Below are 13,366 nucleotides of genomic sequence, written 5' to 3' on the forward strand. Positions count from 1 at the left end.
GAAGGCTGAAGCGCTGACTAGGAAGGCAACCCTGTCTCCTGGATCTCCTACCCTGGTCAGATCAAGGAGGCCTTAGCCTTCCATGTCTCCCTGGCACTGGGTGGGCTGGATGAAGGTGGGAGAAGGACAAAGTACGGCTGGTGGGCTGCATGCCCAGAGACTGGCATCAAGGGCAGGGTTGGCTGCCGTCCTGGAGGCCCCTCCTCTAAGTCCTCATAAGTCCCATTAGGAGGAAAGTCAGGCTGCTGGAGCTCCCAGTCCCCACTGACACCACCCCCACTTCCCAAAAGGAGACAAGCCAAACTTGTCCTCCAGCGTGAGGCCCCAGACTGCCTGGAGAATGCATGTGCACACACGGATGTCTCTCATGTGCCTGTGTCTAGAGAGGGTGAGAATAGCAGGCAGAACCCAGGGCCCTTGGCACACAGGGAAGGCCCACCTCAGGGACAGGCCAGGGCAACGTCAGAGGGCCAGGGCTTTCAGAAAAAGCACACAAATATTCTTCTTTTTGTACGTTTTATAAAAAAACTTCCTTGCTGGCTTCCTCAGCCCTGGGAAATCCACCCCTGCTCAGAGCCTCAGGGCCACCTCTGCTGGCTCCTGCCCCGCCTCTGCTGAGGCCCCAGTCCAGAGAAAGTTGGTAGATGGAAGTTTTGTGTGTGGTTTAAGGGTCTTTTCTTTCTTTCTTTTCCTTTAACACACACACACACACACACACACACACACACACACACACACAACTTAGCCAAACTTCAAACTTCAGAGCTCCCTAGTGGTGAGGAGGGGAGGAGAAGGGAACTTCAACCCCCTCCAGCCTCCCACCCCCTTTCCCCAGAGTCACGTCTGACCCGTCTGGTTTCCAGGAGCAACCAGACATGATGTAACACCCAGATGAACTTGAACTTGGGGGTGTTGAGAAGAAAAACAATGGCTCTGGGCAGGGTCTGGAGCCAGCCCCCTCTGCTCTGTGCCAGGGAGGCCGAGAAAGCCCTGCTGGCAGAAGGTGGGAGGGGGTGCCAGAGGAAGGGACAGCAGGCGGGCCTCCCCTCCCAGCTCTGGGCTGGCACCAAGAGCAGGGTTCCATTGCTCACTCCCTCTCCCCCTCTGCTACTCCTGCTCTGCAGTGCAGTGCCCTTGCTCTGCTGCTGCTGAGAGCCCTTCCCTCTCTCTCGGTTTTGCTTTCTTCACTTTCTCTGCTCACTTTACTTGGACGTTTTGAGGCCAAGTCAGAGTTTGAGGCAAGTTCGGGGGAAACGGTTTGTCTCTCTCTCTCCCTCACTGCCTTCAATGGCAGGTGAGGATGTGAATCCTAGCTGATCCAGGACCTGTGATCAGGCAGGTGTGTGTGTTGGGGGGGGGGGGGAGTTAGACACCCTGGAGCAGAAGCCCTTGGGCCTGAGGGCAGGCAGGCGGCTGTAGGGGGGACAATCAGGACTGGTTTCCACAGTAACCAGTGACTTTAGCTGATCCTTGGAGCACCAGATGGAGACAGAACAATAGAATGAGGGAAGAAAAGAAAATTTTAGCAATTTTATCATTCCCTAAATAGTGCTTTTTACTTAGTTTTAATCAGTTTGGGGCCTGGCTTGAGAAGCAGGGAGGGGGTAAACAGAAAAGGCAGCCTGGGCTTGATCGTAGACCCTGCAATTGCGGCCTGTGTGGAGACACTATTGAGATGAAACCGGAATCTTCATCCTCTGAGGATCCCCCACTCTTGAGACTATAAGGCTATGTAGTACAAGAAACTTCGAGGGGAGAGTTTGGGCCTTGGTATGGTGGCCCCATGTCCCATGTGTCTATCATGGAAGCAGAGGAGGGGTAGCTTCCCTTGCCTGGAGCAGTGGTATAAGAGCCCATGTTAGCTGTCCCTTGGGTCCCAGAGAACACCAGAGCTAGAAGCGCAGATCTCTGGTTGACTTCACTCTGGGAGGACATTCCACCTGGTTTCCACCTCAGCTTCCCAGGCCCTTTCTGGCTTTAAATGGGACAAGTGGGACTTTAGGTAGCTGCTTGCAAACCCACAGAGGGAGGCAAGCCCTCCTGTGCACATCCTGCCGGGCACCCTGTACGCATCACGCAACACTGGCAGGCAGCACCCTTTGCTGTGGCAATACCCACACTTCCAGATGTCCATCCTTTGCACCCGCTATTGTCCTCACCACTGGCCACAGGAAGTGTTGTGCACTGAAATAAATTAGAGAAAACAGTAGGGCTGGAGAGAGAGCTCCGTGGAAGAGCACTTGTTTAACGTTCGTGATGGCCTGGGTTGAGTCTCCACTCCTCAGTTCGCAATCCACATTCCAGATTCATCTTATGAACCATGGTATCAGTGACCTCACTGGACAGCACATCTAGGACTCCATTGCCACAGAAGATTCTAGAGGATCTTTGAAGCTCGAGCTTTATTTTTATTTATGTGTGTGTATGTACACACGCATGAGTGTGTGTAACATGTATGTATGGGCTTCGTTCCGTCAGTTCTCTCCTTCCATCTTTCTGTAGGTTTAGGGAGTAAATTCAGGTCACATGACTTACATGCTGGAACTAAAGGAGCAAGACATTGTGCCTTTTGGACTCCATTGCTGTTTCTTATGTTTAGTACCCCCATTTCACAGGGGCACTTACTGCAGTTTCAAACCAGAGCCTCAGGGACAGGGTCTGATGTGAGCTGATCAATATTGGAATATTCATGGTTTCAGGTTTTGAATAGAGTTGGTACCCAGGGCCTCAGGCATGCTAGGTAAGGCCACACCCCAACCCAGTAGTGATGGGTTTTCTATTTTTGTTTTGTTTTGAGCCAGGACCCCTCTACATAATATAGGCTGGCCTCAAACTTGATCCCCTCGCATCAGCCTCCTGGGTGTTGGGATTACTAGCAATTTTTTTTATCACACCTGGATCCAAACTTTGTGTGTGTGTGTGTGTGTGTGTGTGTGTGTGTGTGTGTGAGAGAGAGAGAGAGAGAGAGAGAGAGAGAGAGAGAGAGAGAGAGAGTTTTGAGATAGGGTCTTGCTCTGGGCTCGGACTGTGAAGTCCTAAGAAATCTCAAATTCCCAACAATCCTCTTGTCTCGGTCTCCTAAGGGCAAAGATAACAAGAATAAACCAACAATCTGGCTTCCAGTAGAGTGTGTGTGTGTGTGTGTGTGTGTGAGAGAGAGAGAGAGAGAGAGAGAGAGAGAGAGAGAGAGAGAGTTTGTTTGTTTGTTTGTTTTTCAGACAGGGTGTCTTACTGTAACCCTAGTTGTCCTGGAACTCACTATGTAGACCAGGCTGGCCTCCAGCTGTCAGAGATCCACCTACTGGGATTGAAGCCATGCACCACCATGGCTGGTTCTAGGAGTATTTTAAATGCTGGACAATTTCACATGAAATTCTGCCTGGATTTCTGGTTTCTTTTGAAAAGTGGGCAACTCCAGCTGCCTGGTGCCTTCACTCCAACTTAGCAGGCTGGATTCTACCTAAGCAGAGCACAAACCTTCCCATCCAGCCCTGCCTCCTCGTGATTCTGAACATGCAGTAGAGGCATACAGGCTCTTAACCTTAAACGCCCCACATTGGAGATCCATGAGTCGTCAGGTCAAGGTCACCCATCCTGTGTGTGCACCAGTGTGGGCTTGGGACACGGATGGAATGAAGCAGTATCTAGTGTGTGTGTTCTGTAGTTGGCACTGCCTGGTCCTGTATACACAAGTCTGTGACACGGAGCTCCAAGATGCTCCCGTTAAAACACCGGGGACCCTCATTTTGTTGTGAAGGTACTGTCAGGTATACCCAAGCAAGGGAATAGGTCTGGAGAAGAGTCCTCCACTCCCCCTTGGGCAGGAAACCAGAGTAGAGCCTTTGATGGAGGGCGTTGCCAAGCAGCCAGTCCCAGGGGTCCACCCTGTTTGTACTCAGTGTTCAAAGCCAGGAGGGCCCTATGTACGGGAACGCAGCGCCCCCTGCTGGCTTCCTAGGGAAGCAATGCCCACCGCAGGGAGCTTCAGGCTCTTTCCCGGGTCTAGTGCCCTGAAGGCCCAAGATCCTGCTGGGTGGGTGGGCTCTGGCCCCCTCCCCCAGGCTGGCCCCCGGTAGGAACTGAAGCCATGTGGTTCCCTGCCCCCAGCCTTTCAGCCCGAGGGACAGGACGTTGGCTGGGATGTACAGACGTGAATTTCTGCTTTTAATCCAAAGAGACAGAAAGAAAACTCAGCAAGAACTCAAGCTGGGCCACCCCCACCCTACTCCGCCATCCCCTGCGGGTACAAAAGCCCCAGCCTGGCATCCTCCCCACCTTCCAGGTCCCACACAAAACCTAAACAATTGCAAACATGGCCAGATCCCAGGTCTTGGCCAGTGCCAGCCATGGGGGTCCCACCCGCTGGGCACAGTGCCCACGGGAAGGCCAGCTGGACTCTTGCACCGGGGAATGGGTCTGGGGGGGATTCCCTCAGAGGGTGGGGAGAATAAACTGGCTTCTTCCATGGGGGTCAGCTGCCCAGCACCCTGGCTCCTCCTCCTGAGCTCACTGTAGACGGTAGGAAGGTAGGGGTCATAGGGCCAGGGGGGGGGGGTGAGATGGGAGCTGGGACCTTTCCGGCTGTTCTCATTGTCGCTTTTTTCTTTTTTTTTTCCTGGTCCCGTTTCAGTCCTGGTTCCTCTGATTAAGATCAACAAAGAAACAACAAAAATTTTTAAAAAGAGGTTCCTCAAAAGGGGGGAGAAGAGATTTTGAGACATGGAAATATCCCCCAGCCCAGCCCCACCGAAAAGCAAAATTTAGACGTCGTCAGCCACTCAGCCCTTCCCTCCTCCAGCCCTGGTAGCCCTGCGGTCCAAAGCAGCCCAGTCCTGGGAGCCCTCGGAAGGGGTCTCAGCCGAGTTGTACACCAGCAGCCAAGCAGAAAGAAGCATGCTAAGCGGACTCTGCTAAGCAGAGGACAAACAGAAAGAAAAGATGCAACCAGCCCGGCCTTTCCGGGAAGGAGCAGCCAGCTCGCTGGTCTGCCACCCCTGCGGTTCCTGGGGACCCCCACCCTCCGCTGGACCTAAGCTTCCCTCGGAGCCCAGAGGAACAGCTCTTAAGGATGATGGAAGTAGACATTCGAGCTCACCTCCGGACTTCGCCCCCCCCCTCCTCTCCTTCTCGCCCTTCCAGGGAGCCTCTGCTCAGGCTTCTGTCCCCTGCTGCTCTGGACTAGGATGGCCCCGGGGTGGGCAGGGGATGTTCCTTGGAGGTAGCTAAGCTAAATTCAGCGTTGAGTCCAGAATGGAGGGTGTTCTGCCACCTCCCCCACCCCGAACCGAACCGCAGGGCAGTTCTCGGGCCGGACCCCCTCTGTACAGCACACAGGAAAAAGTCAGAATGCTCTGGACTGGACGCTTAGCCCGGCACAGGCACCCTCTTCCATCCCCGCAGGCCGCGAGGGCTGCCCTCTGCCACGCCCCTAGTGAAGGGAGTCGGCCCCAGGTCGCCCCGCACCCCAGCCCTGCATGCAGGTGCCCTCGCTCCGCCCCTCTGCCCTGCCCCTGCCCTTGCCGCACACAGCCCTCCAGGGGCCGGCTGAGAGTGGAGCAGAAAGGGCCCCCGGAGCCGAGCGAGGAGGACAAGGCTGCCTCCACCTGCACTAGGTAGGCGTCCTGCTCTCGAGACTCTCAGTTCCTGTGGAGGGTGGGGGGTGTCATCCTTTTAAAAGAGTGTTCTGGAGCTTTCTGGTCCCCTTCCCTTCCCGCCACATCCCGTGGCCACTTCTCCCTAGATTTTAGCTGTAATGTCTTTCCTCTTTATTTAGGGGTGGGGCAGTCATTGTTTGGGTCTTTCGCTGTTGCAGTTGGGAACTCCTCTGAGCAACTTGGGAACAATTTCATAACACACCACAGGAAGCAGCTCTCCTCCCAGCCCCCTCCTCCTGCAAGGGATGGTGGAGGCTTGTCCAGAGGGTCTTGAGAAGCCCCCTGGGAGGGGAGGGGAACGCGAGCACGCCAGCCCCCCTCCAAGGTGACTGGACCCCTCTGGCTTGTCTTTCTGTGCCTTAGTCCTCCTTCCCTGCATCTCCCCTCCCAGGCCCATTCTCAAGGCCTTGCGCCTCTCCGGTATGAAAACACAAAGCACAGGTCAGGACCCTCCGAAAGTTGGTCCAACATTGCACCACGTGGGGGTGGGTTGTGGGCTTTATTTATTGAGAATCTAGTTGGTGAGGCTGCGGCCCTGAGCGGGCGAATGGCCGCGTGCAGGGAGCTCGGGATTGAGAGGCAGCTGTCCGGGCGGGCGCGCTGCGTGGAAGTTGAGTGAAGCCCTCCCCTGTGGCGTCCAGGGCCCGGGGTGGAGAACCCGCGAGGGGCCTCCCTGTGCGAGGGGAGGGAGCCCCAGGATGGGGGGCCGGGCGGGCCGGGCGTGACGCGCGGTCAAAGTGCAATGATTTTTCAGTTCGGTTGGCGAAACAGGGTCAGAGCTAAGAGCTAGCGAAAGAGGGTCCCTGCCCGGCCGCGTGCGCCTCTTCGGTTGGTCGAAGACAGTCGGGCTGCGGGCGGGTACTGTGGGTTTGCGGGGGCACACGCCCCGGGCGAGGTCAGAAGCTGCAGGCCAGCTGGGCCGGGGGCCCAAGGTGCCCGGCGAGGTACCCCCGGGAGGACCGGGGTGGGGTGGGAGTAGCGCTCCTTTCCCAAGTGGTGTTGTGAGGGGCAGGCGAGGGACGATGAGGGCAACAGATGTGGGGACGTGTTAGGAGAGGAAACAACCCACAAAAAAAAAAGGAAAGAAATAGGGGAAATTAACCTTTTTTTTCATTGAACCAAGTGCAATGCATCAGAGAGTTTTCCTATCTTTGTATGTTAAGAGATTAAGAAAAAAATTCTATTTTTGTTGTAATGTCCTCGTGGCTCTGGGGACGCTAAAAGAACTGGGCCTGCCCTGCCCTTAGCGGGGATGAAAGCTGAGTGTTTTCTTTCTTTCTTTCTTTCTTTCTTTCTTTTTCTTTTCCTTTTTTTGATAGTTCTCTGGGTTTTTTGTTTGTTTGTTTGATTGGTTGGTTTTTTGCCGTTTTCCTGCGTTGACGAGGATAATCTGGGGTTTTAATTTGTTTCGTCGTTCGGTTTCGGTGGGAGGGCTGAAGAAAACGTTCACATTTTATATTTTAAAAAAACACCTCGACATTTAAAAAAAACCAACACAAGATCAAAAGGAAAAGGACGAGAGAAAATTATTTTTAAGATAATTAAACATAAAAAACCCTGGTGCTTATTACATTATAAAGTACGTTTTTAAAAAACCCACAAACTATTATACATACGTTTATGAATCAATTAAATATTCTGCACTTGTTAGGAACACGCATATCCCTTCTTTGTTGAATTTAACGGAACGGGACAGCGGCGTGCGCCCCGCGGCTGGGCTGCTCTGGCCGCGGGTCTCCCTGGGCGCCCCCTCCCCCTTTCTCGCCCCCTCCCCCTCCGGGCACTGGGGCGCGGCGGGGGTCCCCGGCCCCCTCCCCCGCAGAGGTCAATGCCAACGAACAAACGTCCCTTTTCCCTTCCTTCCCACTCCGAGCGCCCTTCTTTGAGCCAGACGCCAACTTGACCCTCACCAGCATTAATCAGGAGCGCGCTCAGCAAGTTGGTAGTTTCCTCCCCAACCCCTTCCCACGTAACACCGCTCTTCCCCTCCCTCCGGGAGGTTCGATGCTCCAGGACAGGTCCAGCCACGCTGACAGGTCGATTTGCCCAGGCCCGCGCACGCACGCACGCACGCACACAGCCCGGCACACATCCCCACCCTACCCCGCAACCAGCCCTGTCGACTGCCTTACACACCCGCCCCCCGCGCTGGCCGGCCGACCTAGTGCCTTGTTCTCACCCCCGTGCTGGCGGAGCGGACGCCGCGCTCTGGGTCCCAGAGGGGCCGGGTGGCTCAGACGACCCACCGTTTTCCCCACCCCGACCGTGCTGAACGGACCCCCCCACGAGAGAAAAATAAAGGAGCAATAAAGTTATGAGAACTTTTGTCCCCCAATCGAGAGCCCTAGGGGCACCCCAGCCCCACCTCTGCTCCCCCAACCCCATCCACCCTGGGGCGCCCCCCCCCCGCAAGCCAGCCGGGGCCAGCCCCCGCTTTGGCCCCTCTTGGGAGATCCGTGCGCCCCACCAGCACCAGCATCGCGGACCGCAAAGGCCGCCCGTCCCGTCAAACAAGTTTCTTCTTAGGCTAAGAAACGCAGTATATACGAGTATCTCTATATATAGTACTAATGGATTTGGTGTGCTTCCCCCTTAGCGTCCCCTTCCCTCTGCTCCTCTTTCAGCCTGGTCTCCCTTCTCTGCCCTCCACCCCCCCCGTCTCTGCACTGAGATACATAAGAAACAAGGGTAGTTTACTGTCTGTTTTGTTTTCTGGGTTTTCAGTGTCCTAGCGGAATGCAAGTAGGCAGCCAGCCCGTCTGTCCCCTCTCCGCCCGCCCCGCCCCACCCCCGTCACTGCGCTTCTGTTATACCATCTTTGCCTGACTCTCTCCGGCTTCTCCATTGAATGGCTAATGTGTATGTGAAATAAAGAAATAAAGAAAAACAAATGCAAGAGTGCCTGGATCTTCGATAACGCGGTTAACAGGATCATGGATCAAGCGCAACCGGTTGGGCTCGGTGGGGTGGGCCCTCCATACACTGTCCAGGGGCTTCCCGCCTCCAGCAGGGGGCGCCGATGCGAAGGCTTCCAGACCCTTCCCTACCTCTCTCAGCACCCCTAAAGATCCCGTAGTCACTTTGCTTTGTTGGTTCTCTGGCCTCGACCCAGGGAAGAGGACACTAGCAAGGCCACCTCAGGTAGTCTGTGGGAAATTTTTCTGAAAAGTCTGCGGAGCCCCCGAGTCGCCGGTCACCCTTCCAGGACTACAGGGCGTTTCCTCATCTGGGCGACCTCAGTTCCTTTTACAGGGAGTTCACAGCGCAGCAGGCGAGGCGCCACGGGCGCCTTGGGTCACCGCACCTCAGGACTAAGAGCTGTTTGCTCCATCTTGATGGGTCGCACCGACCCATTGGGGTCGCCGTCGCAGTCCCCAGGAAGCACGGGCTGCGAGCACGCAGCCTCCACCCTGTGTCGGGCCCCGCAGCGCGCACCGCTCTCTACTCCCCGGTGCGCAGGTGGCTTGCGGGGCTCGGGAGCGCTGGGGCCCGAGGCGAGCACAGCCGCCTGGTCTCGCAGCAGCCGCACCAGGAAGCCGATATACTTCATGGCCAGACGCAGCACCTCGTTCTTGCTCAGCTTCCGGTCGGGCGGGTGGGTGGGCAGCAGCTTCCTGAGCTCCGCGAAGGCGCCGTTAACGTGCTGTTGCCGCCAGCGCTCTCGGCTGTTGGTGAACACACGACGAGCCACCTTCTGGGGTTGGTGCCCTGAGGACCGGAAGAATAGCATCAGCATACAGGCCAGAGGGCACCCACTGCTGTCCTCACTAAACACCACCAGCACCTGCTTGGGCTTGAAGCGAGTGTGGGCTGTGTAGACGCCAGGGCTGCTGAGCCTGATCATGCCTTGATGTCCACCCTGTGGCCTCATTCCGAGCGAGCATGTCCTCGGGTTTTCAGAGGTTCTCTTCTTGCCTGCTGTGGGCCTGTGGGTGACTGGTGGCCTATCTGATGGCTGTGGTTGTGTGGGTTCGTGGCATGTGGTTGTGACTGTTGTTTGTGTGGCTGGGGTTCTGAGGTTGATTGTGGTCTCATAGTTCTGTGTGATCCTAGTCCAAGGTTGTCTCTTTCATGACTGTGTTTTCGGGTTGGGGAGCGTCATCCTGTGGGTGCTATGTCCTGTTGTAGCCATGACTCTAGCTATAACACTTGGTTTGTTGGGACTCAACTATGTAGCCCAGGCTGGCCTCTGAACGGATTACAGGGATAAGCCACCAAGCTAGGTTCGGTACGGTGGTGTTGCATTGGCTGTCACTTGTGTGAGTTATCCTGTGTTGGTCCACAAAACACCTCTCCCTGTGGTAGAGTACAGGTCAATCAGACGTGGGCTGCAAGCACTCACAAGTACACAAACATGGACACACTCACCCTCAGCCAAGTCCAGCTCACCGTGGCTTGGTCTTCGTTTCAGCCGGCTGTGAGGGAAGATGCTGAAGGGTCCTGCTGGCCCAATGTAGACGCTGTAAGGTGGTGTGTGTCATGAACGCCTTGTAGGCAAAGCCCCTGCCCACCGACCCTCAGAGCTGCCCACAGTCCCAGCTCCCCACTGACCTGTTGAGGAAGGGGTGGGGGTGGTAATGCAGGGCCAGGGTGGGTGGAGCTGCTCCCAAGGCTGCTAACTGCAGCAAGGAGGGCCGAAGAGCACTCAGCTCTGTGGTGGGCATGGCTGCCCCTGTGGGCCTGCTATGACCCAGGTTTATCACTGGCACACCTGGAGGCAACCAGGGGGTGCATGCCGGGTTTCGGTGGTCCACCTCCGCAGGAAGGGGCCCAGGTGAGGCGGACTTAGGGGGAGGTGCAGGCGCAGGACTGGAGGCGTGCACCATCTCAACTTTCTCAGACATGGCGGAACCCACCTCTGCCTGGGCCTGGGGTGGGCACATGGACCCCAAGAATGGAATGCTAACCTGTGGAAGAGAGCAGAGTTACTGGGACGGACGGCCCCGCCAGAGACCATGTTTCTCCCACGTGTTTCACCTAAGTGAGCGCTTCAATATGAAAGCACCTTGAGAGAGAGAGACTGTGAGCTCAGTAGTCAAAAGCAGATGAATGGGTCCAGAAACTACTGCAAGACATGAAGGGGGAAGCTTCTCCACAAGAGGGGGTGTCTACTAGGTGCTAGACAGCATTAACCCTGCTTAGAGTTGTTTGTAAAGGGCTTCTTGCCTCTGAGCCAGTTTCTCTCCTTCCAGCAGCTGGGGCACAGTAGGGATCCCCTAACTTAACTCCTGAAACCTATACCACCTTTCCATGGTTGTTGCTGAAGCCTCCACCCTTGCTCAAGGTTCCTCTCACCAACCCTAGCCTCATCAGCATCCAGATTTTTTTGCACCCTACATAAAGTGTGTGCTGGGCTCCAGGGTCTGGAGTGTCCTGCTAGTGCGTGACTCCCCACCTCTCTGCCCTATCTTCCGCAGCTGGAGAGATTCCCCTGGTTCCTCAGTGGGTCCCAGCTGATGAATGAATAAATGAACGGATGAGCGCAGAGTGCAGGCGCAAACTCTCCCTCCGAACTTTCAAAGCGTCCTTCTTACCCTGTAGCAGTTGTCGCAGTCTGGAGTGCTGTGTGGTCAGGGCTGTCAATCCAGGCCAGGAGGCGGTTTCCACTGTCCAGTCCGGTCAGTGTGCCCCAGGTGGTCCCGTTGGGCCTCAGAGCTGGGCTGCGCCACCTCCCGGGCTCCGGAGGGCCTGAGCGAGTCTCGGAGGCGGCGGTGGCGTGGTGTGTAACCTCAAGAGAAAGTGAGCAGCTCCTGGACCAACCCGTCTTTTCCCCACCCCCGACAGCCTGGCTTCCTCCCTCTTACCCCCTGGCGCAGAGGCCAGAGGATGCTGGGCCCGTGCAGATAAGGGTCTGACTGCCTGGCCGCGCCTGATAAGGAGCTGCACTGATCCCGGAGGAAACCAGCAGGCAGGGATCACGGGAGCGCGCACCCTCTGGCCCACGGTGGCCAGTACTGGCAGTCACCCCCCAGGACTTGCTGCTTGCTCTCCTAGGCAATGGAAGACCCTAGCCCTCAGGAGACCCTGGAACCGAACTCTTCATGCAAAGAGGAAATGAGGCAAGGCTGCCTCTGGTGTCCTCTGCGGTTATTCTGGCTTTGAACCCCACCCCCTGCCCAGTGCCTGTGCTGAGGGGGGTGGAAGGGGCCCCTTTCCGGTCCTCTGAGGCCCCATGACCCAAGGGCCCCAGCCTCCAGCCTAGTTCCTCTTTTTTACACATCCCCTGCGGACTTCCCTACCCCCACACACCCAGGAATAGGGCTCCAGGAGATAGTTCTGGCGACGTGGCCCTTTGGTGTCCTGAACCCTGTGGCACTTCCAAGGTTATTTCTCAAGTTCAGGGGGGTGAAATCCAGAGTGTCAAGAGTTGTGTTTCCCAGAGCTGCTCCAAGGCTCCCTAAGATGCCAGGCAGGGGGCTGGAGTGATGGTTCAGTGGTTAAGAGCACTGACTGCTCTTCCAGAGGACCTGGGTTCAAGTCCTAGCACCCACATGGCAGCTCACAACTGTTTGTAACTCCAAGATCTGACATCCTCACATGGACATACATTGCAAAACACCAATGCAAAAAAAAAAAAAGATGCCAGGCAGGCCACACAACGGGGGTGCTGTCCCTTGCTGGCAGGTATTCTGGAGTGATATTCTGAATTCTGGAACCCTGGGGGCTGGAGAGCTGGCTCAGTGGTTAAGAGCAGTTGCTGGTCCTGCAGAGGACTCAGGTTCTGTTACTGTTGCTCACAATCGTCATTCCTAGCTCTCTCCAGTTCCAGGGGATCTGACACCCTCTTAACTCTGAGGGTACCAGAGAAGCACATGGTGCATATACATCCATACATGCCCGGAAAATCATATGCATAAAAGTACATAAATCTTAACAACAACAACAAAGTCCTAGAAACCCCACAGAAAGCTCCCAAGAAGGCCTTTAATCCCAGCATTTGGGAGGCAGAGGCCAGCCTGGTCTACGGAGAGTTCCAGGACAGCCAGAGCTACACTGAGAAACCCTGTCTCTTGAGTAAAAAAAAAAAAGGCTTCCAAGAGGAGCTGAGCTCTATGTAGTATAATAGGCCTGCCCCATGTATTTGGTGAATTGTAGGCACACCCAGGGAGGTGCTCAGTGGCCATCCAGCCTTGTTAAAGTGCTCAAGTCACCACCCCACTGCCTCACTTTGTAGCGGCTGGTGAAGTGTGCTTATGCCCCTGCTCTCCTCTTAGCATTACTAACCCTCTACTCCAGAGGAAGGGGACAGAGCCTCTTCACTGGGTGTCTGGGCAGCCGCCTGCTCTGCTTGCGTTCTCAGCAGTCACATCCCTATTGAGAGCAGGCAGGGCAGGAAGCACCTGGTCTGGAGCGGATGCACAGAGTGCCTGCTTCCGGTCTGGCTTCCGCCACCACACCAACTGGAGAGAGCACTGGAGAGAGCGAGGCCCAAGACACCAGGCAATAAGAGACTTCAGGGGGACTAGTGGGGTGCTGGGGGAAATGCCTGGATAGTCAGAGGGGAGGCAGCACAGGGTGACAGGCGGGTGACAGGCGAGCATGCTCGCAGCTGCCGCCCTGTGGCCACCTGGTGAACTGCTCTCCTGAACAGCCAGATCAGTTTCCAGGTCAGACTTAAAGCTGCAGTCAGGCAGGAACAAGGACCCCAGACAGGAACCCTCAGACAGAGTCCCTCAGGCAGACAACCTCCCCATTCGAAATGACAACCAGCA

At 55.9% G+C, this 13,366-nt stretch overlaps 2 protein-coding genes across 9 annotated transcripts in view; one reads left to right on the plus strand and one right to left on the minus strand.

Moving 5' to 3' along the window:
• The window catches only part of Nfix (nuclear factor I X), a 94,610-nt gene extending 86,065 nt beyond the window's left edge, over positions 1–8,545 (plus strand). For 6 of the 7 annotated variants that reach the window (XM_041649548.1, XM_041649551.1, XM_041649554.1 and 3 more), the window contains one exon: positions 4,631–8,545. In XM_041649548.1, the coding sequence (XP_041505482.1) occupies positions 4,631–4,645 (15 nt within the window). In that variant the 3' untranslated portion in view covers positions 4,646–8,545. The remainder of the gene's footprint in view (positions 1–4,630) is intronic. The other variant, XM_041649552.1, reaches the window with a different exon arrangement.
• A 16-nt stretch (positions 8,546–8,561) lies between these two features.
• Positions 8,562–11,409, minus strand: Lyl1 (LYL1 basic helix-loop-helix family member). Of its 2 annotated transcripts, XM_041649555.1 has the most exons (4): positions 11,189–11,409; positions 10,206–10,561; positions 10,023–10,114; positions 8,562–9,362 (listed from the first exon to the last, which is right to left on the minus strand). In XM_041649555.1, exons 2-4 carry the CDS (start codon positions 10,535–10,537, stop codon positions 8,950–8,952), a joined length of 837 nt encoding a protein of 278 aa, XP_041505489.1. In that variant the 5' UTR covers positions 10,538–10,561; positions 11,189–11,409; the 3' UTR covers positions 8,562–8,949. The 2 variants fall into 2 exon arrangements, with proteins under 2 accessions (XP_041505489.1, XP_041505490.1); XM_041649556.1 differs by lacking the exon at positions 11,189–11,409 and having other exon boundaries at positions 10,206–10,578.
• Positions 11,410–13,366: the final 1,957 nt, after the last annotated feature.

This window comes from Microtus oregoni, unplaced genomic scaffold, assembly GCF_018167655.1.
Source record: "Microtus oregoni isolate MIOR12 unplaced genomic scaffold, Mior012 000004F_ref0000308, whole genome shotgun sequence".
Taxonomy (NCBI): Eukaryota; Metazoa; Chordata; class Mammalia; order Rodentia; family Cricetidae; genus Microtus; species Microtus oregoni.